Raw genomic sequence first — 24,704 nt, forward strand, 5'->3', positions numbered from 1 at the left:
TTCATGCAAAGACTGCTCAAGCCAGCAGCCAGCAGAGGTTCCTGTACTTCACTCAGGGCTCACCACCCAGCCAAGCCAACCCCCAGGACATGGGATGAAAGTTTCAATAATCAAATCATGCCTCAGTCAATTGCTCAGGAGCTTATCTGCTGCAAACATCCCTGCAGGGACCAAAGCAAGGAGTCCAGCATGCTCCTCAACTCCACCAGACCCCAAGGATCACCCACAGCACCCTAGAATCTGGAAAGAGTCAGCTCCCATGAACATCCCAGGCATCGGGCTGATGAAGGCTTTCCAGAAATATCCAAAGTGTCTCAACCCAGCGGCTCTGGAGTAATGAGAAAGCAGGGACAAGGTGCTCTCTGGATACTTCCCAGGTTTCAAGGCTAACCAGGACCTCAAATGTCCTCCATGCACCAGCCAAAGATGTTGTCAGCCCATAGCAATGCCTGATCCCAGTTTACTCCTGCTCTCAGGAAGGTCCTAGAGCAGGACTGAGAGTCCAGAAGCAGAGACTCATCAGCAGGAATTAACACAGGTTTTGGCCAATCCAATATGCCTTTGCCCAGAAAAGCAGAATATGCCAAATCTCCTCCTGTACTGCTTTGACTCCCCTGTCCCCATCCCTTGCTTGTGGTGGCTCCTCAGTGTCCACTGGCTCCTCAAGGGATTTAGCCCACTGGGACCAGACAGGCCTGGGAAGATAAGTCTCAGCACCTTTTCTTTCCTCTTCTCCTCTATGAGAAGCATCCACACGCATAGCCCAGACATCTCACAGACTGGATTTTACTCTGTTCTTCCTCCCTCTCTAAGGTCTCTTGCACTGCCCCACCATCCCACCTCTCCACCCTCACTGTCAGCACATCTCCCACATGCTTTGCTGCCTCAATCCCCTCCCATTGCTGCCATCAGCAGCTTTGGCTTTCTGATGGGCAGTGCCTCATTTCTCCTCTTCTACAGGAAACCAAGCCATGACTTTCACCCAACACCCTTCCTGCAAGGCTCTCTGTCCTCCCCCTCTGCCCCACTCTTGTCACAGCCTGTTCCTTGCTGCTGTTCAGACCCCCCCCCCCCCAACCAGTTTCCAGAGACATGCAAAGCCCTCAGGTACCTGTGGCTGAAGAAAATGAGCCCTGAACTGGGAACTGGAGAAAGCCATGAGAGCATTCCAGTGATGGGATCATCAGGGATTGATGCTGCTGCTTATATTTTTCATAAAATATTAACTACTGGCAGCAGGAGCCTGGGCCGAATGAGCCTGTGGTGAATTCTTTCTGCTCCAGAGATGATGAACAAAACAATTTCCATACACAAGCTCACACTGCCCAGGGCAATCCAAACCTTCCCAAAGGCTGTTCTGCAAGCAAGACCTTCAGAAGGCCCCCACAGTCCATCGTGCAGGGAGCTGGCAGGTAGATGTTCCTGACACCCTCCGAAACAGCAATCACAGCCCTTCATTCTGGGAAGTGTCAGCGGATAGTTTCCGAGAAGCCCTGTGATGTCCCGTCCCCACCCAACCCCGTGGCCTCCACAGCTGATTTCCATTCCCAGCTGACATCTGCCGGAAAGAGCTGCAATTTCCACAGCTATGCAGTGTCTCAAGGAAAGGCTTTTCCTCCTGCTAAGCTAAAACTCCCTTTTGACCTGTAGCACTTGTGTCCTTGAGGCTGCCTGCTCCCTCTGAGGAGCTATGGCCCTGCTAGCCCAGCACCAGGACCAGCTCACACTGAAGCCCCAGCCTGCAGCCAAAGAGGGCTGCAGGGAAGTGCTGGCTGGAAGTCAGCCGGCAGGCGGATGCTGAAAGGCTTCCCACCTCCCACGCAGGTACAGTGCCCCCAGCTGCCTGTCCAAATACCATCCATCCCTTCCCAGGGGCTGTAATCAGAGCCAAGCAGCGGATGGAAAGATGCCTGTGTAGGGATGAGTCTCCCTTTTTCAGGGAGGGGAGCTGCTGCTGATGCTGCTGACATCCGTCTTTGGGCTGCTGAGTGAATAAATTTTCCTGTTCTGGGGTGGAGCTGAGGAGTCGTCAGGCATCATTCCTGGCATGGCACAGCCCCTGCAGGCACAGCATCCGCGGCTTGTCCAGTGGGATGAGGTGGAACTGAGGGTTCAATCTGTGGGCTCTGCCATGCCGCAGGCACCAGATGCCCACCCTCAGCATGAGACACCCTGAGCAGCCACTCATGGACCTGCACTCACCCCTCTGAGACCTGCCACTGCTGCAGCCCCCCCGTGCAGCTGGTGCAGAGAGGGATTTGCAGCTGCTGGGCCCCTGCAGCCCCCAGGCAGAGCCCCGCAGCTGCAGACAGAGTGGTGCCAGGTGCTCCTGGGAAGAGGGCAGGCATCCACTCCACATCTTCAGGAAGTGTGTCTTCCAGCAGCATTGCTCCAATGTGATGGCCAGCCACCACAGGATCCTGGAGACTTTTCAGAGCAAGGAATTTTTTTTTTCATGGAGATTGCCAAGTTTAGATAAAATATTCTTTTTCTGAAAACTGTCAAAATCTCAGAAGTCTTCAAAGCTTGGTGACTGTAACCAAAACAGTTCTTAAAATATTTATCCAAAACAGTTCTGAATATATCTATCTAAAATCACCCAGAAAGACCCTGTTTCAAGTCACTTTCTCTCTTTTTTTTTTTTTTTTTTTTTTTTTTTTTTTTTTTTTTTTTTTTTTTGGCGGCAGGGAAGGAGGAAGAGTCAGGCTTCTGAAACTTGGGAAGGTGCTAAGGGTTTAGAACAATTAAATATCCAGTTTCTGCTCTACACAAGCTGCATGGAGCTGTGGCTTCAGCAGTCTTGGGAATACAGTTCATGGTAAGATGTTACCTTTCTTGCTTCACAGATTTAAACACCCCCCAGCACGCAAGGACAAGGAAGCTTCTAGCAATGCTGACAGGAGGGACAGATACTAAGAGCAGTAGCTCCCCATGCCACTGTGAGCAGTGCTCATTCACCATCCTTCCCTTGTTCTCCACCCCCAAGCCAAACCTCCTCATCTCCCAGCAGCCTACTCTCCGCTCTTGTAGTCACTATGCCATCCCCAAACCCCCTCACAGCCCCTGCATGTCTCCATTCTTCATCCAAGCATTTCAGTTTCATCCTTCAAACATTTCCCTCAGAGGGTCACCACAAATGCAGCAAGTGGAACTCCTTTAACCTGATTAAAAATCACACACTAAGCATGTGACCATCTACTCACTCTACCCCAACTCCCTTCCCCAAGCCATGGGCAGAGCCCTTTCCCCTCTGTATTGTGCAACGAAACCATGGAGGCAGTGATGGGATCAAGCTACTGAGATGATGATTTGTGAGGCCAGATCAGAGGGGTTGAACTTGGCTAAGGAGGGCTGAAACAGCACTGAAGAGGCAGCTGTACAACAGTGGGCTGGTGCTGACATACAGTGGTCTTGGCTGGATCCAGCTACCACCTGTCCTGGCTGGACTCATCCTCTAACAAGCAGCCAGAGACCCAGGTCATCATCTGACATCTCTCCTTCCCAGGCAATGCTACACAGAAGCGACCAAAAATCTGAAAAATCCTTATGGCAGCACCTCCATGAAGGGCCACTCTGAAGAGAGAAGCCCAGTATTCATGACCCTTGAGACCCTGAACTCCAGACAAACTAACCATGGAAAGCACTTGGTGCAGAGATGTGGGATAAAGCTGCACGGTAAATGGAAATGGTCTTGTTTCCTTTTTCACATCAAGAGAACAAAGGATGAAACTAATTTTGTCTGAAAAAAGAAAACATCTCATAACTGATGCAGGATTTGACCCAAAAAAATCAAATCAGACATAGCAGGGATATCAGCAGCAGGCTAAACCAGGCATCAGGAGGAAAGGAAGGTCTGTGCCTCCACACACAGAAATCTGCCTCTGCCTGACCTGCTTTTGCCTTGCCTACACCACTCACCACATTCTGGACATTGGTTCTTCAAACACTTGCATCTTTCTGTGCTCCTAGACAGGCCCAGCAAGTCCTAGTCCAAGTATTCCCAGATATGGGACTAGCCTGTAACTCTCATTATTGGTCAAGAAGTAGGAAAAAATAAATAGTAAGATGCTATTGTAGGTCAAGTATCCATATTTGTGGCTTGACCGTCAAAACAGGAGCAGGTGACTGTCTGCCCTTTGCCTCCATCAAAGTGTCCCTGGACTCCAGCCACAGTGCTGGGACTGAACTGGTTCCACTCTGGTCACTGGCCAGGGATATCACTGCTGTTTCCTTGCTCCCAGCAACGCCTCCCAGTTGAACACAAACATCATGGCAGGGCAAGATACCTGACCTACCAACCAGACTCTGCAGTTGGAGTATGCTTTCCACCTCCTGCCTCTCTCTCCCAAAGAGATCTCGAGCTCCTAAAGCAGTCCATAGGACCACATACAGGAGATGCCCATCTGGCAAAGGTGGTCCAAGGATGATTTTCAAAACATTTTCATGAAAATTTCTAAGTGCATAGAAACATCCTCCAACCTAGTTTACTAAGCACAAAAACATCGTGACACATGCTGAAAGAGACCCATTGACAATTTCTTTCACTTGAGCAGGAAATGAGGCCAGTATCAGGTCAAGTCTGCCTGGTGCAACACACCAAAAAGTGATGGAATTTGTTAGAAGGAACCATCAACCTCAAAGGTGCAGCTGGTGAAGATTTAAGCCAGTGAGAGAAGCCAGGACTTTTACCCTGGATTTCCCAACATACCTAAAAATTTCCTCATCTCTGACACTTGCAGAATGGCGCGTTCCATGGTACTGCACAATATATCAAGCTTTTGCTTTCAGAAAACTGAAATTGGGAAGAGTCCTTCTCATGACTCCCCAAATGAAGTGGTTTGGAGGCATCTCCTAGCAGCCCCCTTTGGCTCTAGAAGCACCAAGAAGGGGTCTGCTGAAGTTAAGCCTCAATAAAATCAATACATCAGTTGTACTCCTGCAAGTTCAGAAGGTCAGCCTTCAGAACAAGGGAATCCATAAGAGAAAAGCCAAGAATTCATAGCTGGAAGTTCTCAGAAGGACCAAGACTGTGTTTCCTTATTTCCAGCCTGTTTCTAACAGCAAACCAGATTTCCTTAGGAAAGCTTTGGTCCTTGTGCCTAGGAGGCTCACTGGATATACTCTTCTTCCAAAACTTACAAACTTGTTTCATGTCTCTCACTGAGTAACCTCTTGGAGTAATTAATACTAGTGAAGTCAGAAAGAATCATGGAGCTGTTAATAAGTACATCGGGAGAAGAGGTTTTAGAGTTTCCTTATTTAAACAAACTTCCATCAGCAAAGGAGCTACTTGCTTCTACACCAATGTGCTGCCATTCCACAATGCCTTAGCACCAGCCCTCTTTTTTGGCCTCTCCCTCCTCCTCCTCCTCCTCCTCTTCTTGACTTAACCCCTTCCTGCCCAATAGGAGATTTTAGCTCACTGGGCAGCAACCAGTTTTTATTTCAGATGTTGACAGACACAGAAGTTTATCACTGATACAAATGTAGCTGTGCTCTAACCACCTACAGCCAGCAGTGTCGGTTAAAACATGACAGCCTTTGTCTTCAAAACTGCATCTTCCTGAGTTATGGAGTACAGGATTAGAGAAGCAGAGATTAGGACAATAAAATGTAGCTGGTCCAAGCAGTAACCAGCATACCCCATTTTCTGGGCTTTCATCTGCCTTGTTTGAGATGTTAGCTTACGCCTTTGCCTCTTTACACTCTCGTGTTTCCCACCTCCCTTAAATTGAAGCTAAAATTACCATGCAATTGCTGAACCTTTGTTTGGCATTCTACCAACAGTGGGCTTGTTATCCTTGTTATCACTTGCTGCAGAGCTTAACTGGCACAAGTCCAGCAGGTGAGGCAGGACTAGGTTATTCACTGAAGACACTGTTACCTGTCACTATGCACGTGAATTTAGCATCAGAGTCCTCGGACACAGCACGGGATTTGATAGTGGTTTCAAATAGTGGCTGTGTTTCCTCCGTCAGCTGAGAAATGATTGCGCAGAAGGTGCTCCTGGAAGATTCAAGAAGCATTTCTTAGAGATAAAAGCACCAGAAAAATCAAAGGGTCCACCTTGTGTCTCACCTCAGCAGCCTGTGTTCTCGTTGTCCATGCCCTCTTCCCTCCCATCATCCCTGCACTTGCTGACAAGTCCAATCCATTGTCAGGGCATTTGACTGATTTCTCCCTCTGAAGATGACTGTCAATTTAAAGTGACATTTGGGAGCCATTCCCTTTGTCTTGGCCCTTATGGCTATCAGGGCAATGAATGTTGACCCATCAGACAAATGACGACCCATTTTAGCTCTTGATTATACCAAAACATCTCTTTGGCCAGCCAGCAAGCTTAGAGCTCTGCCTAACAAAGTCAATTCCCAGTTCTGAACCATAATTGTTTCAAGAGTTGTTCTGTTCACTGGGATTTTCTTTTATTTGTGAAGAATTCGTGTCATTTCAGGCCAAGTGTGAATTGAATGTGTCTCCTGAACACAGAAGCCCTCCTAGAACAGCTGTGGAACAGCTCACTGAGGAAGACCTAAGTCTGGCTAGGTTTCTGAACCCAGGAATTAGCTGGGAAGGAGTTCCCTGTTTAACACCTTACTGCTGCAGGTAGGCACACACTCCCTACTCCAGAGGTTCAGGCTCTGACCCTGAAGTTTGTGCTGGGACACCCAAATAGGCAGAACCAACCTAACAGTGCCATCTATAATGATCAAAAGCAGACCATTGATTCTCCAGGTATTTCAGCACTGTTCAATGAGTGCAATAGATCACTATATTCATCCAGCATTGCCAACCTTGCTGCAGCACCACTGAGAGAGGTCCCAGAAAATCTAGGCTTTCTTAAATAAAGGGAAATTATTCAATTCCAAATAGGGTTTTCATTCAGGTAATGCTGAGGCTCTTGAAAGGGAAGAGCTTCTGAATTAGTTTTTCCCTCTGCAATTAAAACTCTACATATTTACAATAGGAAAGCAGATCCCAAGGTCTCAAGTGCAAAGACGTTGGGAGAAGCAGCTAACATTGCAAGAGGACTGGTAGCTGGCAGCTCTATTTATATAATTTTCAGCAGTGAAAGACATTCCTTAAACAAGTGATCAGCTTCCAGAAACATGCAAGGGGTGGAACAAATGCCCAAACCACTCCTGACACAGCTCCACCATGAGCAGAAGGGCTCAGTGTGTGGTGAGGGTCCCATGATGAGGACCCCAGCCTCACAAGCAGCCTCAGCTTGCAGGCAGGATGCTGGTGCTGCTGCCACTAATGCTCCACCTGCTAAGAAGCAAACTGGTTCAGGGCAAACCAAAAAACTCACATTTAGCATGACCCAGAAAGGGAAGGTGCACTGACAGGGACTAAGCACACGTGGTTGAAGGTGTCAGGAGAGCTACAGCCACAGCAACTGCCTGTAAACTTACCTGGAGACTGCAATGTCATTATTTTCCCTCTGCCTTCTGTTAGAATGGGTTCATAAGAGATGCAGGGAGATGAATCCCTGAGTAACAACTCACTGGGACTCAGCAGGAACCTCACCCAACTCCCAGGCACCTCGTGTTGTATGAGCATCAGGACAGGGGAAACTCAGGATGTTGCAAACCTGATTCATCCACTGAATGAGGGTTACAAGCATGGTCTGTTCCAAACACATGTGTGGGATGGTATAAAAATAACATGTTCCACAGCTCAGACTCTTTTCTGTGGAAGTCATTGGTTACTAGGACACTGGCCCTGGCAAGCAACTCTTCACTTAACTGTGGGGCCAGGAAAGGGCTGTGGAAGTCAAAAGATGTTTCAAACCAGAGCAACCTTTCCAAATTCCAGTCCCAGGAAAAAATGCCCATTTCAACGGAGCAAGGCAGACAATCCAGTACAAGGCAGTTACTGGTAGGGTTTTGTTGCTCCCTTCGATACAGATCCCCTGTCCCATACCAGTAAATGCCTTTCAGATCCACATGAAGGAATTTCCCAAGCATCAACCAACACTTCATACCTCAGCAGGTGGGCAACCGGATCAGCATCTTATAATCAAGTGATGCACACACACATAGTGGCTCTTGGGACCCAGTTTAATCCCAGCACCATGCCACCGGCACCAGCAGGCAGCACCAGGAATAAGTCTGGTCCACTCAGTGCAAATCCCACAACAAGGTGAAATACATCCAGCAAAGGCTACTGAATGGCTTTGGAAAGCAGCTGTGGTCAGAAGCTGGGGGCTCCACAGTCTTGGCAGATGAATCAGAGACTTGCCCGATGACACTTGGCAAGAAGCCTGGAAGGTCTGTTGAGTCTTTCAAAGAAACCATTGTGTTGGTTTTGAAGAAGGATTTGAAGGCTCTGGCACTGTGGGGCTCTCAGCTGACTACTCCAGCTGCAAGGAGGCTTGTCCAATTCAAATTGCTTTCTAAACCAGTAATTCAGAGTATTCGAGGAACTGGACACAAAAGCATTAGCCACTTTTTCTTTGGGCCTTCCTGGAGCTGCATCTTTGGGGCAGAAAAAGCCCTGGAGCCTAGAATAGACCCCTGGCAATTCAGTAGCCTTTTCAATTAAAGAGGGATTTCCATACAAAAGCCTGCTGGAAAAGGAGATTTGAGAAATGTACTCCTCTAGTCATGATTTTCTTTTTCTGACTTTTTGGTTAGAAGTCCCAGAGCTATAGAAGTGTTCTGGAGAGGCCTTTCCCTCCACAGTCCTTCTACCTGCCACTCCAGCAAACCAGAAATACCAACTGATTTCCAAATGTGTTCTTTTGCCAAAGGCAAAGTACAGCTGTACAAGTGCACTTTGGGGCAAAGTCCAAGTGAATGAGGATCCTCACAACAATGGCAGGGGGAAGAATTTTTTTTCTCTGCATGTCTCAGGGCAGTCACATCCAATTTTTAATGTCTCTGTATGGAAGTCTCACTTTAATATAAAGAAGTAGCTGATCACCCATCCTTCAGCTAAGAAAGAGGAATATTTCCTGCACCTTAATACAGGAATTATGATGAACATTCACTTTTCTTTCTGCAGTTCAAGCAAGTATTAGGGATCAAATCACGCAGAATGAGGCTGTTAGATCACTTCAGGGCTCTCGACTGATTAATTAATTAGTACCAAAGCATTACAGGTTAATCATGTGCAGACAGATTCAGAAAAGTGTTTGGTCAGAGCAGTTTAATGCAATGTAGTTTTACCTTCCTAAACTGGAGGGAGAGAATCTGCTGCTTGATAAGCTAAGCAAAAAACAGCATAAAAACCATTAGAGAGAGAAGCACGGAAAGGAGCTGAAATAAACAAACCGTTACAGAGACATATTAATGATGAGTCATTTTGCAGAGGTCAGAGTTCCTATTAAAAGAAGGTACAGCTGCCTTAGGCTGCCTGCCAGGACGAGCAAGCCACATTGTCAATTGAAATCAAAGGCTGTAAAAATGAAATGGTCGTTAACCGCACAGAATCAGTGTCAGGACATTTATTCAAGTAGGTTTCCAAGAAGCAGCACCTTGAGCCTTCCATGCACCATCCTCAGCATTGTGCTTAAAGCAGGCAACTCCACCACAGGAGACGTCCGGTTAAACGCAGGCGGGAGTACGGATGAGACCAGCTCAATTCTCTGCTGGCAAGCAGGTGGCCTGAGCTGGGTGCCCTCTGTGCTTCCAAGGACAGCTCCTGGGAGAAGCTGAAAACTCTCTGATCACATTGCTTTCCAGCTTGCCAATCAAATCACTAAGGTCTGGCAAAACATTAAAATAAAATAACGGAAGTAGACTTTACATGAACCTACACATTTTGCTTTCTTTGTGGGAAAACGTAGCAGCATTAACCAACTTAGGGAACAAAATCAAACACACAAGTCCTGCACAAGACATCTTGATGTGCTACTTACCAGTGGTCACCAGCCCTCCCAAAGGAGTGTCTTCAGGGACTCATGTCCTAGCCAAAGAGCCACATTGCAGGACTGTGGCAGCAGCCCCTTGCAGGCTGCAGGAAACAACCTCTGTGCATTGACCTGCAGCAGTCAGGAACAGTTCCTCAAGCCTTGAGCTCACCCACATGGCAATAAAAGTCTAAAACTAACAAGCACAAGCTAGTCAGCAGCATGTAAGCTCAGTGATTTAATGGCACTGAGGTACATGCTACGCCTATGCAACAACCTCACCACACAGCCTTGGAAATGACTGCAGCATGAGCACCCCCTCTGGGATGTACCAAGCCAGATGTGCCACATCCCTATGTGCAGAGAGATCAAACCTTCTCAGCCTCTGTTCTGAAGACCAGTGAACCCCCAAACTTCAGTCCTCTAGGATGATGCTATAGAAGACAGCAGAAAGAAACACATGGAAGGCCACCTGAAGGTGCACCTCTTCAGGTCTCCTACCCAAATGTTTGAGTCCCAGTCATGTGAAAGTCAGCAGGACTCCAAGTCGTGCCCTAAAAATGATCACAGAGAGACTCTGAAAACTGCTCCTGCCAACTGTACATTCCACCTGTGGAGGCAGAACCTCCATGTGAACACAAAGAAAAAAAGTAGTTCAGCTTGAAGTCCTGACACTTTACACAAATAATTGCATATTTCCTTTGAGAAGAAAAACCTGAAGGGCTCACTGACTCTTCTCCTTCAGGGAGAGCACAGACAGCAGAAGTTCTGGACTGTTGCTCAGGAGCAGCTTTAACCAACAAACACGGGTGGCACTTGGCCTTTTGGCAGCAGCTTCACCTCTCCACCCCCAGCCACACAATCCCAGTCCATTCCCAGTGCCAACTGCTGGTCAGGCAGCCAAAGGATGTGCAGGTTGGGTGTAATCCAGATGGGAAAATCAAATGCTCACAGGCTGAGGATCAGCCACTCACCTGATCCATCTTTCATGTGTTGTGCTGGTCCATGGGAGAAGTCAGACAGAGGAGCTGCATCCTTCCACCTCTTGCAGCATCCCTGTGAGCTCCATACCCTTTCTGGCACTGACAGGCACAACTCTGCACTACCTCCCTTACTGACCAGCACCTCACCTTGTCCTCAACACTCACAGACATCCTCAGAGCTTCTACAGCTCAAATTGCACCTCGTGCTGCTCTCACCGTGTCCTGACCTCCTAGGGATCCAGGTTCCTCCACCCACCCTCCTCCCAAGCACAACCACCCCAAGTGATCCCAGGGGCAGCTGTATCACTGTGCTCTGGGCTGCCCCCAGGCACCTCCGTCTGTCTGGAAACACAACTCATAGGTTTAACTCATCTCAAAACATTTTGCTTATCACTGCAAAGGTAAAACAGCTTTTTACCCTCCAGGGAATACTAAAGACCTTCTTAAAGGAGAGTCCCCCAAATCCTTGCTAGCTAGAATACTAGTGCAGGCAGTATTGTGTTTTAATCATGATTTCTTGCATAAGACTGACAGGGATGTGTCTTGGCTCGGACATAAAGAAAATAGCAAGAGTCAGAACAAAGGCTGCTTGTGCCATGAACCCATTGTGCTCATGGATGTGATCAAACAGTAAGCACTGACAGTGCTTTTTTTTTTAATCCCCAGTATTAAGACAACATGGGCTTTATTCACTGCACATTCTGAGATAGTGCTGAACACTGAACTGAGGGTCTCTTGAGGGTCTCTTGATATTATCAGAAGAAAAAGGCCATCATGCATTAATTGAAGTTTAACCTCAATATGCTAAATTTGCTTTTCAGACTAGAGATTTAAGCCCCAGAGAGCACAATCAAATTGTGGATCCTGCAGCCAGCACAGCCCTGCCTGCAGGCAGCTGGCGCTTCACTTCAATTACGTTCCAGCATATCCATGCAGAGCTGTGACAGCACAACTACATCAGAACCCAATCTACCCTGCTGGAAACATGGGGCTCCTGAGCAGGGCATCAGATGCTGCAGTGTGCCTGGTCTGATCCTCTCTGGGACTGGGCTGTCTGTGGCCCAGGCTCCCCAGGGACTTATGAGCACACACAGCACAGGGCTCTGCTAATGAAATGCAGCATGAGCAGTGGATGTGTCTCCCCTGAGCAAGCTTGGGGCCATTATGGTTACTGGATAAAGTCAAATGCTTATGTTATCCTGAGGAACACATCTAAAGCAGGGAATCAAGGCCTCAAGTATAACCCTTCCTTCTATTGGAGAAGTGCACTTCAAAAAGGTCTGCTCCAGGCATATCCAGCACCAGTGGGATGAAGCCTCCTCAGGCACCTCTCATTAATGAAGAGAAGCTCAGCTTTTTATAAGCTAGTTCTGAAAATACTAGAACTGTTCTTAAGTGCTGGACCGTAGCATTATACCTCTCCACCATATCCCTTCTATCAGTCTCAGTTCTTCATTAAATTTCATTTTATCATATGCTTTCAAACTCCTTTGGCCATTTATCATCTTCTTAAAGGTTTTAGCCCTTCAACTACTCATAATTTTCTTTGGAAGTGAAGACAGCCTTCCTCGTTTTTCATGCACTTGGCAAATTTCAGTCTTGCAAGGGCAGAAGGCAGAACTGTCAACACCACTCACCTTTTTTAACCACTCAAGTTGATGGTCTGGGCTGGCATCCACTAGCACTAAAAAGTTAACTGCTTGAAAAACATAGATTTTTAGTCTGGCACCTTTTTTAACCCTCTCATGCAATCACCCATGAAATTACTCTGTTTTGGTATTTCTTATCACTGAGATAAAGAAATCTTTCTCCTTCCAGTTCATTCCTCACATTGAAGGGAACAAGAGCCCAGGAGACCCTGAAATAGGCTTAACAGTGGCTCCATCCTCATATGGACAAGCACCTGGACTTGAGCTGCTTGAGCTGTAGCAGTGATCAATATTTTTCAGTGCTCTTTCAGAGCATGAAAATTGACCCACACAAGCTGTCCAGTGAAGGAAAAAAGTAGCAAAATGTGTCTGTGACAGCAAAGTTGACATGCTCAGGTTATGTTTTGAGGGAATCAGCATTGCACCAAAGCTCCTCGGGAAGCCCATGGAAAGCCAAACTGGGCAGCCTGTCTATCCCGGGAGCTGGACAGAGGGACTGGCACTTTCCTACAGACATTCCCCTTGCTGGCTCTCTGATCCATGGCATTATTGGGCAAGTTTTGCACATGAAGACTTCCAAGTGTAAGGTTTCCTATGAACTTGCCTGCCTTCAAGGTTAATACTACTCGAGACAAATACAAGCCACTCGGAATCCTGCCTCAGCTGTCAGCAGTGAACCCTTTTAAACATTTAAAAGCAAATACTGAGGCTTTCATGCAGGCATGGCTGTGCTCACAGCTGCTTTCCTGCCATGTGTCCTGCTCCTTATCAAGCACTCCCTGCACACACAGAATGAGTGTGCTGGTGTTCATATACCATGGCAGGAGCTATCAGCAGGCCAGTGATAAAGCAGCTCTGAGTGCTGTGTTGCTGTACAAGACACATTGTTATTTCACTGACTGGAAAACAGATGTATTGAGTCTTTGCTTGTCAAGGTCACAGACCGAATCGATGTCAGAGATGCAGAAATGTGGCAGTTTTTTCTGCAGGTAATTTACTTTTTGCTGAGATGAACATGGACTTGTGTGTAGCAATTCAGGATAGATTTCATTAACAGATAAGGTAGAAAACAATAAATTAAGTTACACATTCCTGCATCAGCCTCTGTAATGCTCTCTGAAGATGGCTCAGATTTGTGTATTTTAACTGAATTATTGCTGCCTCTATGGCCCAAATTAAACTTAGAAACACACCAAGGAATGAGAAATGGCAAAAAAAAGGCAAAGTAAATATTGGACAACAAGATACCCAGGAAAGGTGACATCCTCCTGGCAGCTCACTCTGCAGAGAAAAGAAAAAAATGAAAATAAAATTGCGTGTAACAGCTCTTCCATGTTCCTCTTCTTGGACCAGGTGATGCTGTGAAGTGTGAGACTCAGTCAGTGTGTCATCCACTCAAGATCTTCCTCCCCTCATTGAAAGAGAGCAAGGGTAGAGTAGGTTTTAACTCCATCTCCTGGGAACCACCTCTGCTGTGGCATGAGAGGTGCCTTGTTTGGTGATGACCACACTCTCCCCTCCACACAATGGTATCCCTGGCCTGGGAAACATCCCCTTTTATGAGGTTTTGTGAGAAGAGCCCAGTTCTCACATATGATATAGTCCAAACCTTAATAGTGGCCTAGAAGGGCATCAGCTCCCCAGCCTACACACACAGCTCCACTTGGCTTTCTAGGGGATACGGACATTTGTACAGGAGGCTACAGAAGGGAGCCAAAAAATCTCCCTTTGGAATTGTTGAGGATTGTTATTCAGAATGCACAACTGCAGAGGAGCCCCCCTCAAACCAGACACCCCTGTGCAGGTTGTCACAGCAATGGGAAACAGACACCTCTGTCCTACAGGTCACGGGGTGTGGAGATGAGTCATTGATGCCTTTAGCTTTGCCTTTCCAGTGGGTACTGGCTGTCCCCCCTTCCAGAGTTTGGGATGTTTCCATGCCACAAATCAAACTGACTGAGGCTCTCAGGTGCCTCAGCTGGCATCTGACCAGGGGGTTACACCACTCCTCGCCAAAAGCAAAACCCCGTTGGACATTACAGGTGCCCACCCAGCTGCTACAGAGGGAACTTGACTGAACTAAACCTGCTTTTCAGGAACCAAGTGCTCCTCAGCTTCCAGCACACTTTATTATAGCAACAGATCTTTCCCCTTCATTTGATATTATGTGCAAAGCAAGAGGGACAAGATTGGGAATGGTTTCCAGCCAGAAGAGCCAGGTGGCAAGGCCCTCTCCTGAGCTCAACTGCCACCCTGAGCACAGTTATCCAAGAAAAGATCAGAGGCAATGTCGCTACACTCTATAAATATCTGTACATGATACAGCTATGACAGTAGAAAGAGATTCAGGCAAGGAAGCAATGCTCTAATGAGACTGAGGAGCAGACACCTGCATGAGGTAAGAGGTGCAGATCACTTCCAGCAGAGAGGTTTGCCTAGCACTCAGATGAAGGTTTTACACAAAACTGCATCTCTCTGCACAATACACTCTCCAGACTCACTAGTTCTCACAAGGACACTTAAAAAGATGTCTTGAGAGTTGTGCCCCATGAATGCAGCTAAGGCACACCCTGGACAGGATGGACAGCTCTTCCTCTCACTTCGTGAAATAATTATAGTCAAGTGCTTTGAGACATAACAGGTTTGTTAAAAAAAAAAAAAAATCTTATCAGCAGACAGAGCAGAGGGCAACTCACTGTGGCCATAAGCTGCTCCTCACATTGTCCAGTATCAGGTATGTTACAAGACCAGCAAAAGAAAGAAACTGAGCTATTTGCTCACAGGGAAAATCTTTACAAAAGCCTAGTTCCCAAGGGCACTTGGAAGAGTAAATACCCTGAATAATCTGTTTAATAAAAGGATGATGTTCTATGGCCATTTTCAACACCTCTATTCTTCTGCCCCCCTTAGTACCACCTCTAGAAAATTCTACAGGTTAAAACACAGAAAACTCATGTTCTGATTACCTAATTCATGTCCTTCAATTTACATAACACCCCTTTCCTCCAACAGGATTAGGGACACCAAGGAAGACCATCCAAACTGCCCTCAACACCGGATCACAGAATGGTCTGTGTTGTATGGGACCTTATAGCTCATCTTGCTCTATCACCTGCCATGGGCAGGGACACCTCCACCTAGCCCAGGTTGCTCCAAAGCCCATCCAACCTGGCCTGGAACACTTCCAGGGATGGGGCAGGCACAGCTTCTCTGGGTAACCCATGTAAGGGCCTCACCACCCTCACAGGGAAAAATTTTATCCTAATAGCCCAACTAACCCTGCCCTCTGGCAGTTTGAATCCATTCTCCCTCGTCCCGTCACTCCAGGTGCTTGTAAGAGTCTCTCTCCATCCTTCTTTTGGCTGCCTTCAGGTTCTGGAAGGCCACAATTGAGTTATACTACGTTATGGTTGTAGGTTAGAGACAGATTCATGACTGGACTCACCGATGATCATGAGACAAACAGCAAAGATTTATTTGCCTGCCTCCTTTTATAGAAAGTTCAAAATTCCCAAGCTTGGACAACTGGTTAGTCAGGGTCTCAGCACCACCCAGCTCTCTAGCCAGTGATATGTCTGCATTCAGGATTAAATAGAATTATTTAGGGTCCCTGTTTGAGTTCAAATCCATCCTATCATTAATCACTCATTTATTTACTTGTTTTCTAGAACAAGCTAGGCTTAGCTGAATTAGATTTTCTATTATTGCTAAACGTGTCTGTCCAGCTACAGACCAGCAGTGCTGTGACAAGGTTACCCAAAAAATTCTCCAGGATGAACAATTACAGCCCTTTCTCATAGCAGAGATGCTCCATCCCTCTGACAATTTTGGTTCCTCCTCTAGACTAGTTCCAACAGCTCCATTCCTGTGCTGGGAACCAGCAGAATGTGTTCATAAGTCACCCCAGAAGCAGATATTTCCAACCTCAGCTTCTTTTCTTAAAGATCTCTCCACGTCTTTGTTTATCTCTACCATGTTACTACACTTTCTACTGCTTTAAGAAGTAGTGAGAGTGAAGTGAACAGGCAAATATTTCAGTTAAATATACTCTATATATATAAAGACAGAAACAGAGAAACCTGAAAAAAGCACAGTTTCTATGGATTAGAATATCCATTTTAGTTTTCTAACCACTACAGTAGCCTCTGAAAATAATCCTGTATCTGCATCACTTGTCGCACTGCCTTTGTTAGCTTCAAACTCAGCAAATCCAAACTCATTCTGTGTTAAAGAGAGCTGTTCAGTGTTATCTGCTGTTCTGCATGTTGCCCATTGTGCTTTTCAAGTTCTCCCAGGCAAGCTCTCCAGATGTTCCTGGATTTAATTAAAGTCATAATTGCTTTTGGAAAGTCTCCTTGCTACACCATTCCACTCACTTGCTTTCCAGAATTGTTATGATACATTATTTAATTACAACACAAAAAGCCCCACTTCATTCAAGTTGTGTCTGCCCTGCATCTTAGACAACAATTTCTAAAAATCCTGGTTCAAGTCTTCAGCACTTGTAGGGCTCTGCAGGGAACCAGACTTTTTAATGTCTCCTCCCTAACTCATTGGGGAACCTAGAAGCTGCCACGAGCTCAGGGCAAGGTCAATTTTGCCATTTAGCGATCATTTAGTCGCTGCTTCTTACAACAGAAGGGGCAGAGAGTGGAGTTAAGAGACAAAATGAAATTGCCTTGCTGCAGGCTTTGACAATCATGTACATAAGTGGTTGGAAAAATGATTGGAGAATTTGTGGAAATGGAACATGCTGCTGATTTAGTGGGGCAGCACAGAGTCCCTTTGCCAGCATTGAGCACCCACAGACAGAAACTGAGGTGCAGCCATGGCAGAATTAGGTTGACAAGTTCAAGAGGTTCAGGGCTCAGAGCTCTGCAGCCATGGGCCAGATTCACCATGCCTGAGCCACTGCCCCAAGTGGTGGTGCAGCCAGAAGACACCAGGTGCACTGCCTCCATGGGTGCCACATTGCTCCATGCCTTCCCCAACGGAGGAAACTTTGGGAATCCAGCTGGGAACACTGAAGGTATTACTTGCAGGATAGATGAACCCTCCTTTACGGTTAAACTGATTAAAGCTGCAATTTGAGCATAGTCAGGGAAAATAAAAAGCTGTAGGCAACTCAAGCACCTCAACATTTTCTTCATTAAAGCCTCTCTCTGCTTGTAATCTGCAGAATGGAATCACTGGGCTCCAGTAAGAGATTTCCAGTTCACGGTACGATCAGAGCCCACAGACTGAGGACCCTGTATGGGGATTTGATGGTGCTGAAGATGTCACAGTGTGCAGCCAGTCTGCCATTAGCTCATTCCCCAGCACGACATGATACCACCACAAAGGAACTGAATTCAGGCAACTTCACTTTAGTGTTGCCCCAGTTTTAACACCTGCCTTCCAAACAGCACTTTTTCATTTCTTTTGGTCCTGCATTTATTTTTATGAATGTCTGACTCCTTGAGGCATCAGCGCTTGACACGCTGGAAATGGATTATTTATAAACCATCAGCAAGGAAGAGGCACATTCATTTGGAGAGCTTATAGACTGAAGAGCATTCCCAGTGAATTCAAAGCAATTTCAAGGCTTTTTTGAATGCCTCATACAATCACTGACACCTTGGGCACTGCTGGCACACCACCGAGTAATTTTGTGTTTGCTAACCTCAGACAGGCTCAGCTAACAGCATGTTTATCATACTTTCTCCCTGCGAACAAAGCCTTATTCCTACCCCAGACCCTGTGCTGGAGGCATTCCTGACCCAGGAATGCTGATCTCATTGCTGCCCAGCCCCTATCTACAGAGTAGAAATGCCTTTTTGGCAATAAGATAAGGCACCCTACACAAAGCCCAGTGGGCCTCTCGCTCTGTCTGTGAGCCACTTCACCACAATGAAGGCAGGAAGGTCAGTGCTGTTCCCTGGGTTTAACTGGAGACACTCTTGTTTAGTCAGGATTTCATAAGGGCAGCTTGGATTCAGGTCTGCAGCTTTCTCATGGGGGGAAGAGGAGAGGCAGCACCGATCCATCTCTGGTCTCTGGTAACCAGCAATAGGACTTGAGAGACCAGCATGAAGCTGTACAAGGGGGGTTAAAATAGATTACATTATTGGATATTAAGGAAGGGTTCCTCCCTCAGAAGGTGATGGGTCAGCAGGACAGACTCCACAGGGCAGCAGTCATGGCCCCAAGGCTGCCAGAGCTCCAGCAGCGTTTGGACAACCAGCTCAGGTGCAGCCTGGGGTTGTCGGGGAGTCCAGTGCAGGGCCAGGGGCTGGTCTCGATGATCCTTGTGGATAGCATATTCCATGATTCTATTCCACGATTCCACCATTTCACACACCCGCCCAGCCACACACAACGTGCGATGCCGACGGGCTCTGCCCGGCAAGAGCCGCTCCACCCTCAGCTCTCTCTGAGGAGGCTCGGGACTGGTTGTAGACCAGCAGCTCCTCTGGAGAGCCCGAGCTACCGCTTGGTTTCTGCCCTGGGGGAGCTCCCCGGGGATGGCCAGGCCCGTTGGCAACACCATTTCCAGCTGGGCGGCCTCTGAGGCCGGCGCAGCCTCACGGTTGGGGTGAGGGCAGCCCGCCCTGTCCGCTGCACCCAGCCCGGCCCGGCCTGGCCCGCCTGTCCCCGCGTGTCCCCGCCTGTCCCCCGAGAGCCCCGCGCCCGCTGTCACCCGCACCCACGGCAGCGGCCAGCTCGGCCACGGCACCCACAGCAGCGCCTTCCCCCGGGCCGGCGCTCACCTGTTCTGGGGCCGGATGCCCAGCAGATAACTCCGTCGGTCCGGCCGCGAGGCCCAGGCCGCGTTCTCGGCCTCCTCCGCCCCGTCGATGTGGCTCGTTCCCCGCCCGTAGAGGCCCGCGAGGGCCCTGCGGGTCGAGCTCATGGCCGGAGTGCGGCTGCCCTGCCCCGCGGCCGCCGCTGCCCGCCCTGTCACTCACCGCCGCCGTTTATAGGCGCTCCGCACATGCCGCTGTCAATCGTGACGCGGCGGCCGCTGCCCGGCCTCCCCGGGCCGCCTGCCATCGCTGCCCGCCCGAGCCCGGCTTTGGAGGGAGAAGTGAGCTTTTCCTTAAAACAACCTCCCCGCCACCGAGGGTTTCTCACACCTCAGAGATCTGTCTGGTGACTGCTGACAGAACCCGACGGTGCAGCATTGAAGTTGTGTCAGGTTTGCGTTGGGTATCGGGAAAAGTTTCTTCCGCAGAGGATGGTCGGGCACTGAACACACTCTCCAGGCAATGGTCACGGCCCCAAGGCTGCCAGAGCTCCAGGAGCTTGTGGACAACGCTCTCAGGCACAAGGTCGGATTGTTGGACTGTCCTGTGCAGGGCCAGAAGTTGGACTCGATGGTCCTTGTGAATCCCTTCCAGCTCAGGTTATTCCATGATTCTGTGATTTCTTAGGATCAGCTACGACATCCCCCACTTCCTTGCAGGCACAAGGCTCCCACCCTGGCTGGCTGCACCACTCAGTGTGGCCGTGGCAGTCACATCCTCACATCAGGAGCCTGGCAGCCTGGTTTTTATTCCAGAACGCCCAGGAGGAAGTCTGTGATGGTATTTATTCAGTCTCCATAAAAAAGACAGCACAAAAGAGAGATGTAAAAGGTGGATGCACGTCACAAACAATTACTAGCGGTGATTTAATACCAAATGAAAATATAATGAGTAATAAAATGGAATTATTTTCTTGTTCTACCTTTCTCTTGCCTGTCAAGTTGTTGCATCCTGCACTGCAGACATGTCAGTGGTGGCACCGCATCCCTCCAGCACTGGAATGATGGATGGAGCAGATTCACTGTGGATTAGCTGCCTGCCCATGGCTGCAGTGATTATGGCAGGAGCAGGGAAATGATGGCAAATTGCTCTATTCCAGGAAATACAACATGTTTAGAGCTGATTCTCCCTGGGCAGGAGAGGCAGCAGATGTGGCAGCAGGCAGCAGGGCAGGTGATGGATCAGTTGGTGCAGGACACTCCTGATTCCTTTTCCTCAGCAAATACTGTGATTTGGAATGTGACTTTGGATAAGGACTGGCACTGCGGTATGCACAGACACACAGAGTGTGTGCATCACCCCTACAGGTGACACAACAGGGTCAGGTGATCACATTATCAGGCATGTAAATTGCAGGATTTGTGATACCAGAGAGGATACCTGATCTTGGCAAATGCAAAGGAGATGGATGTCCTAAGACATTTGGGAGTGGTCCTAGGAAATATGGAGAAGGGTGGTCCCAGAGGGCTGACTGAAGGCCCCACCTTCACCAGGCAGTGAAATGGCAGATGAAATGGCATAAAACAAATACAGCATGATCCATGGGGGAAATCAGAATATTCATTTTCAATAGGCAGCAGTGGGCTCTGTGTGAGCTAATGTCACTTAGAAATAATCCATCTCAAACAGAAAACAGCAGACGCCCCAAAAACCCAAATGCAGAACTCAGAGAAGGGCAGCAAGGACAAGCCAAGGTCCAGACTGGCTGCTGCATGAAGGGTAAGTGTGGGGGCTGGAAGAAACTACTGAGGTGCCCATGACTGAGGTATACACACCTGAGATGGACAAGGAGAACAAGTCAAATTAGCAGGAGGTAAAATAAGTGAAAGGGAGATGCCTTCTCTCTCTCCTTGGCTTTAAGCTACTCCCACACATGGCTGTGGCTGTTCAATGTCAACAGGGATTAATAAAATCCACAGGACAAATCTGTGGAAAGAAAATCTCCTGAGGTTTATGCAGTATGAAGATATTACCTTCAGTTCAAGAAATGTTTGAGCTGCATAAGAATATTCAGTGTGTGTGTGCTCTGATCTCACACTCTGCTCTGCTCTGGCTGCTGCTCAAATGTGGGAGGCAGATGCTGGGCTGGGAGGACCCAAGTTGGCATTCTCCTGCTCCCACCCCTTTCTCTGGAAAGGAGAAAGAGGACTTTCAGGTCCCACAACTTCAAGAAACCTGAAATCCCAGCATATGAATTACACATTATTTTACCATGAGCCCAGTCTCTTGGCATATTGATCTGATAGAACAGAGCCCAGACTAGCTAAGAAGAGTGTCCAGAACAGGAAGGTTTCTGCTTTAGGCCTGGAACTGTGTCTGGTTTCAGATTCCCAAATACAGGAAAGACACTAATATGCTGGATCAAGTCCAGTGAAGGCCACCAAAAAGATTGAAGGAGCTCAGACACCTGACATAGGAGAAGAGGATGAGAGAAACTGGGTTTTGAGTTTCAGGGAAAGCTAAATGGAGACCTCCTTGATTTCTGCACTACCTCATAGGAGGGCACAGACTCAGAGATGCAGAGTGATGGAAAGAGAGGCCAAAATACAAATGGCAAGGAGGAAAGTTCTGATTAGATATTAGGAAAATTACTTGCCCTACGAAGGGAATCATGCAGTACCACAGTACCAAGAGGTGGGCAGTTTCCATTCTGTAATCACAGTTGACTGTGGATGGGACAGGGTGCTGAGCAGCTGATTGACATTCTGCTCAGAGTGGGGGGCTGGACCAGAGACCCCCAGAGCTCCCTTCCCACCCTGGTCATGCCTTGGTCCGGCACTGTACCCCATCAGTGGAGAGAAGCCTGGATGGTGAGCGCAGGTTTAGCTCAGATGTGACGAGAAAGAGCCTGCTGTGGTGTTTGATCCTCCCCCCAGATGCACAAGGGTTATATTCTTTTTCTGCCCTTTCAAGCTCTGAATGGTTCTTGTGCTGGTTGCCTGCTGAGACAGCTTCCTCTCACAGCATCTGCTCTCCCGTCAGTCTGCTCAGAGAGTGACAGTGCCCTCTGCTCCTGGCTCCAGGGGAAACGTGTTCAGCTGCTGGAGCCTGAGCCAGCCAGAAACGAGGCTTCAGACCTCGTTAGCAAAGCTTTCTTCCTCTGCCTCCAAATCCAGCACTGACTCACACAGTCACAGATGTTTTCTCACTCCTCTCGCACAATTTATCCTTTCCCTTTCCCATCCCGCACCCTTAAGTTCCTCCTTCTCTTAAAATGGCAGGCTTCTTCTTGGACTCCACCAAGCTCTTACCTCTGGTTCTTCCCCAAATATTAGCAGATAGCCAGGGCAGGGCTCTGACAGAGGATGAGGATAATGGGCTTTCTGAGGAGTTATTTGGAGGAGGATTCTTTCTCTCAAGCCATGAGAAGCAGTCTACAGGGAACGCAGCAACCTCCAGCTGTTTGAAGAGATTCTGCATCAACCAGAAGTGTCATCTTTAGCTATGGGAAAGTGCTGGGGTTAATTTAATGATCATTTTTATTAGCTATGTGTGTTGCATAGATAGTAACTCTGCAGCATACTTGTGCCACTGAGCTGCTGGCACATACTCAGCCAGAACCTTCACTTACAATCATTTATAGGTTTTCAACCTGCAAGGGTGTATTTCTAAATGCCCAGCTTGATCCCAGAGAAAATAGGAAAAAGGAGGGTCTGTGTGATCTGACAGCTGGAGAAATGAGCACAAAGGAAGGTCCTATGGTCTGCATCATCTTTCCTGTATCCATGAAAGGAGAGGACCAGCTCTTGTTAGAGCAGAGATTGCTCTGGGTCAGATTGAATGGACAAGGTGTAGCAGGTGTTCCTGCCTTTGCAATGTAAGTAACTATGCCATTCTGCACAAAGAATAGGACTTTGAGGGAGAAAGTCTTTCCTTGATCCACCAGTTGTGTTGGGTTTGGCTTTTTCCTACCACCTTCTTCCCTATCTGTTATAAAAGAAGAGCAGCAGTTAGAGGTGCATCCTTCAGCCTTGCTCAGCCCCTCTGACCCTATGGCACAGCTCAGCCCTGGGTTCCATAGGGCAGGGATCCATGAGCACTCGGCCACAAATGCTTCTCTCTGCCATCCTGATACTCCTGTTTGTGCCCCTTCATGCTGCTCCCTGGAAGTGATGTCCCTGATGGCCTCACTTTTCATTGGTCAGCCCGTAGCTACAGGATAGAGAAATTTCAGGAGCAGAGTGAGAGTCTCTCACAGCCTTCTCTCTAACTGGCCCATGGTCCCTCTCATGCTGAAGTCCTGGTCCCTGCCTGGCACCATGGGAACCCGCTTCCTAGGACTATTAATGTGGAGAGAAGCCAGCCAGATGCTAATATGTCTGCCTGAGAATGGGAACCTTGTCACTGCACATCCTGAGCCCAGACCTGCTTCATTCCTCTGAGCCTTCTGTCACACTCCCTTCCCAGTCACTTCAAAGTTTGGGAATGACAGTCACTCCCTGGGCCACCGTCTGTCCCCTCCATTCACCACTTCCAGCAAATTTCCTTGTAGTCTTGCTGCCTGTGGAAAGGTGATGAGTTTTGGGTTAACGAGCCTGACCTTGCCCTAACCTTGCAAGCGCAGGTGTCTTTAGCGCCGTGCGCTCCTCGGGCCGTCCCTTGTCTCGCAGCGGGGCTTGTGCAAGCTCCGCAGGGCTGGCCCGGCGCCACTTCCCCCGCGGCCCTCGTGACGCCCGGCCCAGCTGGCGGGGACTTCTCGGAGGAAGGGGTTCTCCCACCCCCGGGAGTGCTGGCTGCACCATGAACCTTTCAGGCCGTGATCCCCGGGAGAGACGTGAGTGCGGCCGTGGAGCCTGGAGGGGTGAGGGCATGGTGGCTGTGGGGATGAGAGCGTGGGTGATCACGGGGAGACGATCAAGGACACCTGGGGGGACACAGTGAGGACACCACTGAGGATGGGGGTGAAGGTGGCTGTGGGGATGATGTGGAGGACGCTGGTGGGGAGGGAGGTGAGGACACTCGCGGGGATATATGGGCAAGAATACCCACGAGGTGTGTATACTCGTAAGTGTGGGGAGGAGAGGAGGACATCTGTGAGGAGAGGGACAGGTACACCTGTAAAGAGTGGAGGGGACACTGTGGGGAGCGGGGGAAGACACTCCTGGTAAGCATTTGAGGTCACCAGTCAGAATGAGGACAAATACACCTGTGGCGAAGGGGCAAGGGCTATTGTGGAGATTGGGTGAGGTCACCAGTGGGGATAGGGGTGGAAACACCCGTGGAGAGGGAGGTGAAGATATTTGTGGAATATGGACAAATAACAAGGGGAAGGACGGGACGACGACATACTGTAGGGAGGAGGGAAGGCGCCCCGTGTGAATGAGGGTGAGGTCAGCAGTGGGATCACCTGTAAGGAGTGTGGGAGGGGGGCGAGGTCACTCATGGGCACGGGGGTGCGGACAGCCTTGGCATCCTGCCTAGGGGAGCGTACTGC

The 24,704-nt window shown here is 48.5% G+C and overlaps 1 protein-coding gene across 2 annotated transcripts in view; it reads right to left on the reverse strand.

The window, feature by feature from the left end:
• Positions 1-19,400, reverse strand: part of ALPK3 (alpha kinase 3) — a 33,469-nt gene extending 14,069 nt beyond the window's left edge. For both annotated transcript variants that reach the window (XM_066328602.1, XM_066328603.1), the window contains exons 1-3: positions 19,235-19,400; positions 9,171-9,209; positions 5,885-6,006 (exon numbers count right to left, since the gene is read on the reverse strand). In XM_066328602.1, the coding sequence (XP_066184699.1) occupies positions 5,885-6,006; positions 9,171-9,209; positions 19,235-19,377 (304 nt within the window). In that variant the 5' untranslated portion in view covers positions 19,378-19,400. The remainder of the gene's footprint in view (positions 1-5,884; positions 6,007-9,170; positions 9,210-19,234) is intronic.
• Between the last annotated feature and the right edge of the window lie 5,304 nt (positions 19,401-24,704).

The sequence above is a fragment of the Sylvia atricapilla genome, chromosome 13 (assembly GCF_009819655.1).
Source record: "Sylvia atricapilla isolate bSylAtr1 chromosome 13, bSylAtr1.pri, whole genome shotgun sequence".
Lineage (NCBI taxonomy): Eukaryota > Metazoa > Chordata > Aves > Passeriformes > Sylviidae > Sylvia > Sylvia atricapilla.